We start from the raw sequence: 14,688 nt of genomic DNA on the forward strand, positions 1-14,688 counted from the left end.
ATATTATGTGTCATCTTCAGAAACAGATACTGAACAAATCCAGTAACTTTCCTGCTTGTGTTCCCAATATTTCTTATTTATAACTCTCTGCAGCCTGGTGTTTACAGGTGTGCGCTCTTAGGGTTGTGCTGATGCGTTTAGGGCTGCGAGCAACATAAATAACATGAACTCACTCTAAATCCTGTCAGATCTGTGATAGCTGAGAACGGTACAATTAGTATTGGATGAAAGGCTGAAAACGTTACTTGGCCTATGTGTAGTTTTATCATTTTATACCAAAAGCTGCATTCTGTAACTAGTACTGCAAAGTAAGAATTTACTTGAAAATTACTATTTCTAAATAAAACTTTAGTACTTAATTATGACAGGTAACCCTGATAATGTTAGTAGAAATGCTAATGTTGAAACAGAGGTATGTTTGTCCATGAGCTTTGCTAAAATAGTGTCTTTACTTGAATATAATCAGTGTTCTTTTTTTAATTTTGAAGACATTGCCTTCGTATTTATCCGTGTTTTCCGTTTAATTCCAAAATAGTAATTGTCTTTCCTACTCTCTCTCTCTTTTCGCATAGGAAGCTCTGAAATCTGGGTTCATTGTAAGCCATATTTTTCCTTCCAGTAACTTAGTGTTTCTCTTAGTTATATGGTGAACTGCCAGCTCCTTACTGTGTTCTGCAGGACTGGGTGGTGATTATATGGTACACTCCACTGTACTGTTTGTTTATTGATAAGGAGCGTGGGTAGAAATTCCAGTGCTGATGTGCAGCATATCTGTGTGAGACTGTCCCTTTGAGGTGGCTAGATTGAAGTTCTGAAATGAACCTGCATGAATTTGTTAGTTGCCATGACCCTTTTGTTTCAAATGCAACACCACTTACAGAGCACTCTGCTTGCATCTCCCATTTCCCGCTTGGAGAATGGAAAGACCGGGCATAGTTACTGAAAGAGCCTTGAATACATTAAGAAGGTAGATGAGGACCTGAAAGGAATGCTGCCTGGTTAATTTGTGGTTTACATTTTGTTCTGAAAAGGCCTCTGTTGCCAACTGTGTGCTAACAGTGTAACCTAGCTATAACGGTTACATTGGGATCATGACATTAGGTATTTTCACTTAAATCCTCAGTCCTGAAGTTTAAGCCTGAGTTAAAACTGGTTCATGTATCAGTCATCAATCCAGGATTGTAACAAAGCAAATTTACCCACACGCAGTTGCAGAAGAAAACCTTGCCTTAAGGCTAGGCAGCACAAGAAATTCTAGAAAAAGTTTCAAGAGGCTTTTGATAGGTTTGGGCGGTTTTCCTTTTCTCCTTCTCCCATCTCAGTCTAGTTCTAAGTGATCTCTTGAACAAGTAGTCAGCAGTATTCTGTTGGTGAAAATGCAAATTAAATGTTTGGTTTATGTTACTGGGTTTCCTAACTTGTCCTCTGCCCCTTCCTTGGCAGCCATGTTTTTGATTCAAGCTGATTTTTAAACTCAGCTTAATACAACCGATCTGTTTCAAAGACAGTGGTTCCATGTTTAATCTTCAGTGGAGGTGTTTTGGCCCCTTCCCATTCTTGTGCTGCTTCAGTGTAAGCAGCAGTGCATTTGGTCAGTGAGGCAGGTCAGGGGCTGAAGGTGAAGCTTGGGAGATCAGGAGAAATACATCTGTGTCTGAATCACTCTACCAGTCTCTCTGTCTATACCATGCTCTGAAACATGTGCAAAGACTGACTCAGGTCCCTTGTGCTGGCCCCGAGCACTGTGCTTTGTCAGGGTCCAGAACGAGCAGCAAGGGAACAGAGGGCAGTTTGGCATCAGCACTGTTGAAAAATGTAAAAACTAGGCTTTTTCTTTAAGTGTGTAGCTTGAGTTTTAGGAAATTTGTTCGCTCTTGACTGTGGTACATTGATTTGCTTAATAAGAGGAGAAATTCAGTACTCGGAGTTCTATTAACTACCTGACATAGCAGAATTGGATTTCTTAATTATTCTTCATGATGATGGTATAAAAAAATATTACAAAACTTTTAGCCAAAATACAGAATTTGTATATCAAAGGAAGATGCACAAATGTGTATTGAAATGCAGACTGGCAAAATGGCAATTATAATAAAACCAGGCTTAACATCATAGCCTTTCAGATGAAAGTGAAATGCCTTGCACAAATGTGGAAAACTGCTGACTAAATTTCCAGAAGGAAGAGCTAATTTAGTCAAACTGGTGGACTTTTATTGGGGAACTACTTTATAGTGTAGTTGGCCAGTTAAATCTCTGGTGTGTATTGGAAGAACATTATGAAAAATGGGTCACTGCAGGAGGTTGGACTAGATGACCTTTGAAGGTCCCATCCAACCCAAACTATTCTATGAAAAAGTTACCTATATCTTGTATGAAGCAGTTACAGTAAGGAATTAAGTTCTGCAAAAGCTAAATATTTGATAGTTGCTGTACTTCTACATTTTATTATAAAAGTGAAACAGGAACAGAATTAATCCCATGCTGGTTTAGTTAATGATATTTAGTTAAAGTTTTGAACTTGACTTTGTCCTTTTTATTGTCTTGAGAAAACTATTAATTGTTTAACCCTTTGCATTATCGATTCTCGGCTCTTTCTTCAACCAGGGATTTAAGTATGTTATTGTCTTAGAATTGTTCCCCATTGTGTCTTGCAGAGAAGAGGAGGGAGAGGACCTTCTTGGTTGCTTTTTCTTGCTTGGGGCTATATACCTTGCCTCATAAATTTTGAATTTATTACATTTCAGTTTCTCGTTTGCATAGTTGGAAGTCAGACATGTCACGCTACTGGCGTGTATGTGTGTGTGTATGTAATACCACTCAATACCACTAATTAATACTCCACAGTAATAAATATTTACTTTAATCCATTATGTAACAACAAATTGTCAATGGGAATACATTTCCTTTAGTGAAAAGGAATTAATTTTCTATAAAATTAATGCAAATTCTTTATGGGATTGAAACAAAAAGATACTTGACCTTGGTTGAAAGAATATGTCATCAGGGAAATAACAAGTAAAGGTTACTTCAGTGGTAAAGGAGAAATAGCTTCTTTTTACTCGCACCTTATCGACAGGAAAGTATTAAAACATCCTGTCAAAGTATCTACCCTTACAAGATGTCTTTGCAGTTGTTTGATGTATCTTAAGTTGTGCAAGTGTAATCAGATTTTTTTTTTCCCCCCAGTCGGTGTTGTCCGCTGTCCAATTTGTGGTCAGGAATGTGCAGAGAGACACATCATAGATAACTTTTTTGTGAAGGATACCACAGAGGTTCCCAGTAGCACAGTAGAGAAATCAAATCAGGTAAGTGCATTAACATGTAATCAAGTTAACACCTTTTGGATGTGTATGCATATCCTTGGCTTCTTGCTGTGTGGCCTTTTTGTGCTGTTCATATGCAGGACAAGTACTGAGTCATCACATGGAGCAGCTACTCTAGAAAATCAGTTAAGATCGATGAAAATGCATGTGAAGAAGGTGGTTATCTTATCTAAACTATTTTTAATTGTTGATATAAAATTGTGTCGTGATGGCAAAACATGAAAGTAAGGAATAGGTATTAGAATGGGAATTTCTAGAACGTGGCCAGACACTTGAAGCACTCTTTGAAGCAGAGACCCAAACAACCCTATGTCAAGAGGTGTCAATGTAAAATGGAATCCTCTAGTTAAATAGACTTTATTTTTCTTATCTCAGCAGTGACAAAACATGGCACTAAATAGCTGGAGTTTACCAAGCAAGAGGCTCAAACTTCCAATTGCTGAAGATAGTATGTTGTAGGGGTTTCTTGTTTGTTTTTCTTATGTAGGCTGCCTCTTCTTCCTTTTGCAATCAAGTAACAGCCATCTCATAAAACCAAAATCTGCTTATCTGGAAGAATAGTAATACTGATTTTTTTCCCTCATGATGTTATTCCAGGAGGAAAGTACTAGTGTGGAAGCAATACCAATGAATAATCATATCTGTGGGACAGCAGTTTAGCGATCTCTGGTATCAAAATATTGCATCTCTTTAATTTTTAGGTAGTAAGAGGGTGTATCAAGTATCTCTTTACTTATAAACTTTTTATTAAACTACAGAAACTTATTGTAAATAATTCAGCATCTTTATATGTTGCTGCATTCTTTATAGTAACAGTACAAAAAAGGTTACTATGTCAATGTGGCTGGCATTTCAACTCATCCCCTAACATTTGGATAGTGGTCTCCTTTCATTTTGAAAATCCTCTTTTTCCCTTTCCTGTTTCAGGGATCATTTTAGGTATCATTGCCTCTTGATCCCTTTGTTTCGAGGGCAGCATCTTAGAGGTCCTTTATTGTGTAAGTCTGCTTCAAAGTGTAGCTGAAGTTTGTGCTTACATGTATGAATGGGTATATATGTCTCTCAGGAACAGATGAAAGTACCCAGTCAGGTTTGTGATACCAGCTCACTGACTATTAAAGGCATAAAAGTAGTCATTATCTCTGAGGAAGAGGAATTAACTTATGTCATGAAAACCATTAAACTGTGTTCAGCTTATAAAGAATTTTGCAACTGGACTTCTGAGAAATTGATAGACCTTGCAGAAACTGAAATTTAGTTGTGAGTTTCTGAAAGTATAAGCAGTCTTAGTGTAGGACAGTTTGAAGTTTGCTTTTTTTTATGCTTGCGGGGAGGGGGGGTTTGGTTGGTTGGTTGGTTGTTTTATTTTCCCCTGGATGTTGGAGGGAAACATCTGAGTTTTGGAGATGGTTATGAGATTTACTCAAAGTCTCTCAATACTTTACCAGTAAGACTGAGAAAATGAATAGTCCCTGTTGCATTGAAAATTTGATCATAACTTTTTTTTAGTTACTTTAAAATTAGGAAGAGAAGCAAGATAATGAATAACTTTCTTATGCAGAAGCAGTCCTGAATTTGGTTTTGGGCCTGAGCCATAACCTCTGCTTAGTTATATAACACATCCTCTAAGATACTGCTTTGGGGAGTGGTGATAGAAGTAGAATTGTTTTTCCTGGGTTTAGTGACAAAGTCCTCTTTTTTTAAATTTTTTTTTTTTTTGTATCCTCTCTTCTCTTCCCACCCCCCCCACTCCCCCCTTAATTTTTTTCTGCTTTCTGTGAAAGTGAAGTGGGGGATTGAGGCCTTTGAGACTTGGATAGGGAATTGAAAATTCAAGAAGGGTTCTTTATATTCTTGAGGTTGATCATAATCGCGTAAAATTTGAGGTACTTCAATGCGTCGTAGGGTTTCAGAAGTTGGAGTATCCACCAAACTTGGTGATGTCAGGATAAGTCAGGCACTTCCTTGGAATTGAGGGAGATGTCTTTTTTGTTAACCTTTGGAACTTGATCTACTGGAGAGAGATACAGAGAAATTCCACGTATTTCAGCAGCTAGTTTGGAATCATTCGTTGTTGAGTGGTGTGAGCAAATTTCGCGGAGTTCTTCAAAGCATTTTTGTTTCCTTAAGTTCCCTTCTCAGCTTCTGTCTTACTCTACCATCCATATTTGTTTCTCTCCCTAACAAAAACCAGCAGGCTCATAGTTCAGAAAGCATGTCTGTTCTTCAGCTAAGTTCCCTGGCTAGACTCAGCATACTTTCTGCAGCAGTTGAAGGCAAACCAGCAGATTTTGCTGAACCAGCAGAGTAGTACATTCATGTGCTTTTCTGCTGATTTTTTTTTTGGTTTTGTTTTTGTTAAAGGAGCTAGATGTTTTGTTAGATGCCTGCTAAGTGAGTGTGTACCTTACCTCTTGGAAATGAGTGATGTGCAGTTCTGTTTTGTTTGAATAGATTTATTTTGATATGGTAATGAAGCTTTTTTGGACATTCTTTAGTATTTTGACATTGGAACCACGAAGAAAGCTACACCATTCTACAAAGATGTCTGTTGTTAACTCAATAACAGTTAAACAGATCAGTGTCCTGTTCAAGGGGGAATATTATGAGGTTTAAGGATGGTACATCCACATAATCTGTTTTGTTTTGCCTTTGAAGGAGAAAAGAAAGAAAATTTGCCAGTATAAGCCAGGCAACAGGTCAGAGGGATTAACGTGGAAAAGATACCAAGACTTGAAGGAAATATTGGATCAGAGATGATCCAAATTCTGTGAAAAACTTTGGCTATTTTATAGAAATTTTCTGTTGAGATGATTAGTTTGGCAGCTTTAGCAGGATGTTTAAGAAATTAGAATTAGAGGCAAGCCATGGATTCTGTGCAAGTGATGATGTGTCTTAGAACCACTGGTCCGTATCTATGACTAGCCTGTATATGTGTGTTGTCAGGAAGGACTGGTTTGTTTCAAATCGAGAGAGACTGAAAGAAAACCCTTTTGAATTCATGTTTGGTTGTTTCAGATTTAAAATGGTAATAATGCTAAAATAGTTTTTAGCATATTGTATTAAATACTAGGAGTGAATGGCAGCCTGGCATTGTGGGGTGAGAAAAATAACTGGAACCCATTCAAGTGCTGTCCATCTACTTAAAATCATGTTTACTTTGTCTGAGACAGATTTTGGCAGTTCAGTACCTTACTTACATAGCTGTGCTTTCTAGCAATGACTACTGAAAGCTTCAGGAGCAAAATAGGTAAGCGTAAAGAAAGTATAAAACTCCCTAGTATATGTTCCACAAGGGCTTTCCTGGCTAGCATTAGAGAGAACACTAAGGATTTTGTGCTGGCTATTAGCCTAGGAAGCTTTCCAGAAGAAAAGAGACTAATGGGAAATGCAGTTGTGATCTTCCTGAAAGTAATCATTGTAGGTGGTGGGCAACTAGGACATAAATACTTTGAAAGTGCAGATCCTTTATAATTTTTTCACGTTATGGTTTATTGAAAGACTTGGAAAAATTATTGAATGCTAAAGAGAAGTTTGAAAATAAAAATTAATTATACTTGATTCATAAGAGTGAGCGGAAAGGAGCTTCAAACTCAAGAGATGTTACTGAAGCAAATGCTAAATTTAAGACTAAAGGGTAGACAAGTGAGGGAAATTTAGGAACTTCACGGAAGAAAATTGTTTAACACGTGTGCAAAGCCGTGAAAGTGAAAATGAGAAGTGTGGGATTGATGCAGAAGAGAAGATCATAGTGATAACATTGATGTTGCCACAGCATATCGAGCCCATAGTGCATTTTAGTCTAGATCCTAAATCTCGTAGTTTCTGTGTCCAAAAGAGAACATGAAATATTTTTTTTATAGGAAGAACATTTTCTGTACCTTTACCAGTTACTCATCTGGGAGTTTTAAGTGTTGTAATAGGAATGAAGAACTGTTGGACTTTGTGAGATATTTGGAATGTAGTTACAAAACAAGGTAAGAGTTTAGATCTGATACTGGATCAGGATACTAAGACAACAAGTCTGACTGGCATAATAGAGGATTAATGAGGACAATTTAGAACAAGAAGTTTCTCTAGTTTTATATGTGCCAGAGTAGCCACTATGTATTCTTCCAAAGAAGAACTAGTATGCTAGATGGCTTATCAAAGCTGTTCCCATGGCTAAAATGTCTTTGGAAGCTACTGGTTTAGGGCAGTGGGTAATAGACCCAAGAAGAATCACAATATGGTTTTGTTGTGCTATGATGAGCGGCAGCTGTTGATGGGATGTTGCGGAAAAGAGGATATGTTGATCAGGGTTCATGCATCTCGAGATATGAGTATGTGGTTCATGTTTAGAGTTACAAATAGGTGAGAATGGCCCAAAAGACAGGTGCTGTCTTTGGTGATTTTGTATGCGCCAAGAGATAGTTATGTAACACTGTCAATGTTTTTTTGGATCCAAGAGGGCAATCCATTGCATCTAATTTACACTGGTGAAGTTTGGAATGTTCACTGTATATTCCTCTGGACTACTTTGCCCTCTTCCTTTGAAACTCGGAAACCTTTGCTTGCTTATTTAATCTCTTTAATACTCAAAGCATATTTAATTGAAAGAGTGGTTAGTTACTACAGTAGCTGAGAAGACAGTTCTGTTATTTGAATCTTGCTTGTAAATCTGTTTCTAAGTAAATATACAAGCTTTTACAACAGAAAAAATAGTACTTACCTGCAACATGCTGAGTAATTTCAGCTTTCATTAAATTCGAATGAAGGCTGAATGAACACTTCCCAGGGTTATAAATACTAAAACTAGTAACTGAATTAAATATAATTACAAGGAAAATTCAATTAAAAATAAATATCTGTCTAACCAGAATAAAGGCTTACAGGTTAACTAAGGAGTGTTTTCTTTGAAATCACTGAAGCGCTGCTTGTATGAGTCACAAAAAATGAGAGTGAAATCAGTTTTAGGTTTTGTAAGAGTATGGCAAATATTTGCAGTAATTGTACTTCCATGTACTTTAGCTATATGACTTACTCTAATAACTATAAGTTCTAGCAAAATCCAAGCTATATCTGAAAATGCATATTTCAAGTAAGAAGTGGGTAGAAGCAAATCACCTAGAAGGCATAGCTATTTTGACAGCTTGAGTTATGATGTCTATGAAAAATTTTAGAAATCTGTCTCTCTTCCACTTGGTGGCTTTGAAAAGTATAAAGTTGGAATGTATATTTTTGGGACTACAAAGGAGGAGTTTGAGTTCATTTGGCAGCACCTGATTATTGGATATTGAATCAGAGTCTTCATCTCATTCCAACTATAGCAGGTCAAACCAGTTGAACAAAAACCTAAAGCGTATTGAAAAAAGAAAATATACAAAGATCTTGGAATCTAGGAGGAATGAGTAACTTCAGAAATCCTTTGAACTTAAATGCCCTGGCACGTAGCAAGTTTATCTGCCTAAATTTGCTAAAGGTGACCTGGAAAGGCTGTTGTGGGGTTGGGTTTTTTTCTGTTCTACGAGTTGGGGTTTTTTTTATTTTTTTTTTAATTGGGTTCTCCTGCCTTTTGCCCCCTTTTTTTTTTTTTTTTTGTTTTGCTTCTTTGACTTAAAGAATGCCTGAAAGACTTTTTTGTTGTTTTTTCCTTTGCTGATTTTGTTTTAACTAGAAAAACAAATATCCAATCTCTTATTCTCCACTCTTAACTTGCAAAAACACCCCTGGGTATCAGGGCACATAGCACAATCTTGCCTCTCTGACAACAAGACTGATTTTAAAACTTCTTTCTTGTCCTGCAGTAGTTCACTGCCCAGTCAGCAGTGCTGATGTAACTAATCCTTGGGCTACAATGTTGTAATCAATCCGGTTTTAAACCACAGTCTTGCAGAGGGTTGCTTTGGCATACCTGAGGAGGACACAACTGACAAAGGAGAAGGGAGGGAATTTGTTTCATGGAAGCTTCTGGCAAAGAAAATGTAACGTTAAAGTAATGCGTCAGTGATGCTTACTGGTTCTAAATTTTTTTCCAAGAAGCTGTGCTGAGAAGAATACTTTTTTTTTTTTTCCCGCAAAATGTTATTGAAATTAAGGGTTAAGAGCAAGTAAAATTTTTCTATTTCCCGATTGTAATTCACTTACTTTAATTGCTTTACTTCCATATTCTTGACTTTTTTATGATGTCCTGATGTTGATATTTCTCCTTAAGTCAACTAGCCTCGATAGGACTAGAATTTTTATTGTTAAGAGGGAGAAGAAAAAGAAAACCAAGGAGAAAATAGAAAATTTTTAGGATTTTAAAAACAAAACTTTCAGGCCTTCATTTTGTAAAGAAACAGAAAAACGGGCACAAGCCCAATTTTTTCTCCTTTGCAGGTCACCTTTAATGAAAAGGAACTGCTTCAAACTCCCAAGTGACAAGAGGGGTCAACACCCTTGTGTTGTTACTTTGTTTCTCAGAAGATACTTACTTTGAGAGGGAGCATGATCCAGAAGAGTAAGCACAGCATTGGGAATCTGGAACTCCTATGTTCAAATTTTAGTTCTGTCAGTAACTTCTATGTGGCCTAAGGCAAGTTTTGTGCTAATTTTCCTTTTTTTCTTGAAGAGGAAACTGGGACATAGTTCTACATATATATTATCTATCTGCATAGGATGCAAATATTTGCTGCTTCTTTAGCTTAAATCTATATTTATCTTGTGTTGGTGCAGAAGTTGGATTTTTTTTTTTTAATCGAACTGAAAACTAAACTAAAATCTGAAATGTTCTCCTTGTTGCTCCTGCTAGCACAATTCTATCACTGTGATCTGTAGGATATGGCAATCTTCAGACATCTTGAGGCTTTTGTTTGCAGCGGTGCTAAACGTTGATAGAGATGGATGGTAGTTACCTGAACAAGTATCTACATAAGCATGTTCACTATTTTTGCCACCAAAAACCCCTTGAAGGTATGACTACAGAGGCATTGTAACGGAGGAGTTAAAAATGAAATAATGTTACAAACACATGAAGTAGTGCTGTCCATCATTCATAGTTTTCAACCGGTTGTTCAAATTGTGGATCCACAGAAGTTTTTTTTCTTTTGTGTATATTGACTCTGTGCAAAGAGGTTTTGGTCTGCTGTCAGGTTTGTTTTCCTTAAATTTTTTTTTTTTTCTGGATCTCTTGGGTATAGTCCAAAGAGCCCCAAGAATGAACAGGCCAAGGTTTGAAAATTAGTATGCATTGGTTGCATATCTGCTCTAGGGTAGCTTTACTGATAAGCTTAACTGGAATGCCATCTTTTAAGTGGTGATGCAGAGATCCTTGAGAAGAGCCCTGCTGTTCAGTACTGTGTGTGCTTCCTGAAACTCTAAGCAGGTGATCAGAAACTAAAATTAAAGCTTCTGTGTGAACTGAGGGAGGCTTCTAAAATCAGAGCAGTGCTGATCGTCTTACGTCTTTAGTGAGTGTTTCACAAGAGCATATTGTATATAGTAAACATTATATGGCTTCTAAGTGTACAGTGTCATGCAGAAAGTAGTGGTTTGACTTTTATCATGTCAGGTAAATGTTTTAGAGTAACACTGGCAAAATGACCACTGCCTTTGTTCAATTACTTTTATGTGGTTATTTATAGTGTTCTGTACCTCAGGCAGTTTTCTGTTCTCATTTCACTGTTTCCAGAAAACTGTGAAAGTGCACTGATGATATATGAACAATAGCTTGTATATATATTTGATATTTATTTATCTTAATAGCTACCTTCTTCCTCATGTCAGGTCTGCACAAGCTGTGAAGACAATGCAGAAGCTAATGGTTTTTGTGTGGAATGTGTAGAATGGTTGTGCAAGACCTGCATCAGAGCTCACCAGAGGGTTAAATTCACAAAGGATCATACTGTGAGACAGAAAGAGGAGGTATCTCCAGGTAACACACTTGATTTATAATTTCACAAAGAATGTGTGTCCAAAACTGTATTAGACCGCCACATTCCTTTTTAAAGTGCTAACTTTCAAAAATTGTATTCCTTAATCCTAATAAATGTAAAAGGACAGATTCGTTACATATGGTGCATATGAATTAATGGAGCCATGTTATTTTTCTGCTTGATAATGGATACATTTTAATAATTTCCTGCCTCCCAGTCACTTATTTCAATTTCGTTGCTGAAGGCTGCAACTGTTTGAATGAATTCTGGTGTTTCTTTGGCTGCTGTCCGTCTAAGTGGATCTCTTAAATGATCCAGCTAACAGAAGAGAAAACTATTATAAGCATTAGATGCATTAGAACGTAGCTACTGAGAAGGGAGACTTTGTCATGGCTGGGGGTATGACAGCTGTTTTCCTGTCAGTTTTTTATGTCGGATATGCTGCACAGTGGTAAGAAACCCTGCAGATTGGTATTTCATATGATTTTTATGCAAAATATTTCAAACCAATAAATACACATAGATTTTATCTTTCACCTGGAATGATTGCAAATTGTTGTCTAGAGTTTAGAGATCAGCAGCAGAAAATACTTATGCATTTGGATTCTCTAGCTTTTCTAGATGTCTACCAAATGGTTTATATGAACTCTGTTGTTGTATACTGCAGCAAAAGGAGCACTAAAAGATTATATTTTTTCAGCACTCTGATAATAAAGCATGCTCTGTTAGTAATAAAGCATGCCAGAATTCACAATTTAGGTAAGTATATTTTAAGTTTGAAATGTTTTGCCTTAGAAATTAAAGGGAAATATGTTATGAATTGGGGTGTTTTTCCTCAGTAGGATCTATTGATAATTCAGGTTGGAAGGGACCTCAGGAGATCAACTAGTCCAGACTCTTGCTTAACGCAGTCAGCTGTGAGATCAGATCAAGTTGTTCAGGGCTTTATCCATTTGGGCCTTGAGAACCAACAAGGATGGGCGTGGTGTACAGTACAGCCTCTCTGAACAGTTTGACTGTTCTCATGGTAAAAAAGGTTGTACTTTTATTCATTGAGAACCTCTTCCGTTTCAGTTTATGCCCATTGTATCTTGTCCTTTAGTGACATTGTAGGACAATTATAAGCATAATAGAATACTGACAAACATTCTACCAGTTCTAGTAAGTCCATTGGACTTGCATGATTTATCTTGTAAATATAGAAATTATTTTTCTGAACTGTTATATATTATAATAAATATGTGTATTATAATATATATTTGTTTTCATTCCACCATGTCTAGTCCTGTGAATTTTACACATAATGTGGGCTTTCAGTTTTGTAATCTTTATGGCTCCAAGGGCAGCTTCCAGTATGATACTTTGGAGACAGACACTATATTCTGTATCCCACTTTCATATGTCGTTAATTGAAAGTGAGTACTGAGTGTACGTACTTCCAGGAGAGGACAAAAGCAGTAGATAAAAGTGTCTGACTTACGCTGAACATGACTTGGTGGTAGGAATGCTTTCTGTGCATTCAGCCCCTCTCTGAGTCTTCTGGTCATTTTCAAAGAATTTTGACTGAAGGAAATAACTTCTTCCAGGTTTCATGAAAATAAGTAAATTAATGGGTATGGAAAAGAGACCTTATTGATCTGCAGTGAAGGATGGGCTGCAGTGTGAAGCCAGTCATTACAGGCCGTACAATCCTCATGAATTCAGTGTCCAACCTAACTCATAAGAAATTAGGCTTTGTCAGTCAAATTGTTTAAAGAGCAGATTTCATTTCTATCATCCAGTGATGTTTCCTATGCTCTGTGGTATTTGCTTACTAGACACTGAGTGAGACTTCTCACCTGTTATGGTGGGACACTAGTAACTTCTGGTTATTATTTTCTATGTTTTATGCTTTTGAATGCCTGGGTCTTTGTGTCCTCAAACCCTCTTTCACCCACTTGATTGAGAACGAAGGCAGAGCAATAAATTAAGTCAGCAATCTCCTCATTTCTATTCAAGAAAGGAACTTGCTGGTTGTGCAATATCTTTTGCAGCTGCAACAGTACTGGCTACTCTTTTGTAATTAGTTTTGTGAGGCCATACTAAATGATGATAATATAGGTCCTAGACATTTTCCATGAGAGGGGGTGTTAGCTCTATGCTTGATCAAGAGTGAGACACTGTAGGTTGATTTTACAGCTGTTACAGTCTTGATTAGATGGCCTGATACATGCTTCTGGCATCTAGGTGAGGAGTACGGTAAAGAAAAACAGAATACAAATCTTTAATAATTTCAGGAGACTGGACTGACATCTTCCTTTATTCAACAGAGGCAGTTGGTGTGACCAGTCAGCGACCTGTGTTTTGCCCTTACCACAAAAAGGAGCAGTTGAAGTTGTATTGTGAAACCTGTGACAAGTTGACCTGCCGAGACTGTCAGTTACTAGAGCACAAAGAGCACAGGTATCAAAACAAAGTACATGTTTTATGCAACTCGCTTACAGGAAGATAGCTTCAGGTTGATTGTAGCTCTAGCTGTATGGAATAGTCAGGTGAAAAAAGTGCAAAGTAAAATTTTCTGCTCAGAAATGAAGCCCACAAATAAACAGAGCATGCATCCAAAAGACTGTGTGATAGTGTAGAATAAAAACCTAATTCTTCTGGTTGTTTATCTGGTGACTTCAGCACAAGACCTTTCTTTACTGTCAAGTTATTTGGATAGAATTTGTTGCTATGCAGCTCTTCAGAGAGTCCTTAGAAAGCACAGGGGCTGTGTTATGCAACTGTACACTTATGTGTAATTTCTCCATTTGTCCTTCAACAAGATGATTATATAACGGAACGTTACCAAACAATATCAGAATGGAGCAAATGGGCATTTTTTCTGTGAAGAGCCCTTTAAAAGGAAGAGTAAACCTGCAGTTTGTCTATACTGTACTTTGACAACACTATTTATAACACTCAGATCTTTGGGTTGCTGTTCTTTCATCATCTCTTACTGACCACAGAAGCTGAAAAGCAGGATTATATATAACTTCTGAGTACAAGACAATAATCTTGCTGGCTAACACATAGAGTAGTAGTCTGGGACAGACGTACTCCTAGGTTAAATACTAATATGCTCGCTATACCTGAGGCAACCACCCAAAGAACTTCCTTGCCTGACCAGGCAAACATCAGTAGGTGGAGAAATGTTGGCCACTGTTGCTCCTTGGAACAAGCTAAACCTTGCTTTTGCAGAGTTGCAACCATCCTCTTCAATTCTCCTTTTCTTAGGTTTTATATCCCTTTCAGAATGTGCCACCTCTTTTTTTTTTTTTTTTTTTCTTCAGATTGTTAATGATTTCAGTTCCTTGATTTAAAATACTGCTGACTTCTAATGACTCAGCAATGATTCTTCTTTCTTCTGTTTCTACATCCTTATCTTGCATGAAGTAATAGCTTACATGCACTTTCACTTGCAGAGTGGTGACTACAGCACAGCATTAATT

At 37.1% G+C, this 14,688-nt stretch overlaps 1 protein-coding gene across 1 annotated transcript in view; it reads left to right on the forward strand.

The window, feature by feature from the left end:
- The window catches only part of TRIM24 (tripartite motif containing 24), a 61,310-nt gene that overhangs the window by 21,161 nt on the left and 25,461 nt on the right, over positions 1–14,688 (forward strand). Inside the window, exons 2-4 of the mRNA XM_086479493.1 lie at positions 3,187–3,305; positions 11,070–11,217; positions 13,528–13,660. Of these exons, the coding sequence (XP_086335619.1) occupies positions 3,187–3,305; positions 11,070–11,217; positions 13,528–13,660 (400 nt within the window). The remainder of the gene's footprint in view (positions 1–3,186; positions 3,306–11,069; positions 11,218–13,527; positions 13,661–14,688) is intronic.

The sequence above is a fragment of the Leptosomus discolor genome, chromosome 1 (genome assembly GCF_034619465.1).
Source record: "Leptosomus discolor isolate bLepDis1 chromosome 1, bLepDis1.hap2, whole genome shotgun sequence".
NCBI lineage: Eukaryota > Metazoa > Chordata > Aves > Leptosomiformes > Leptosomidae > Leptosomus > Leptosomus discolor.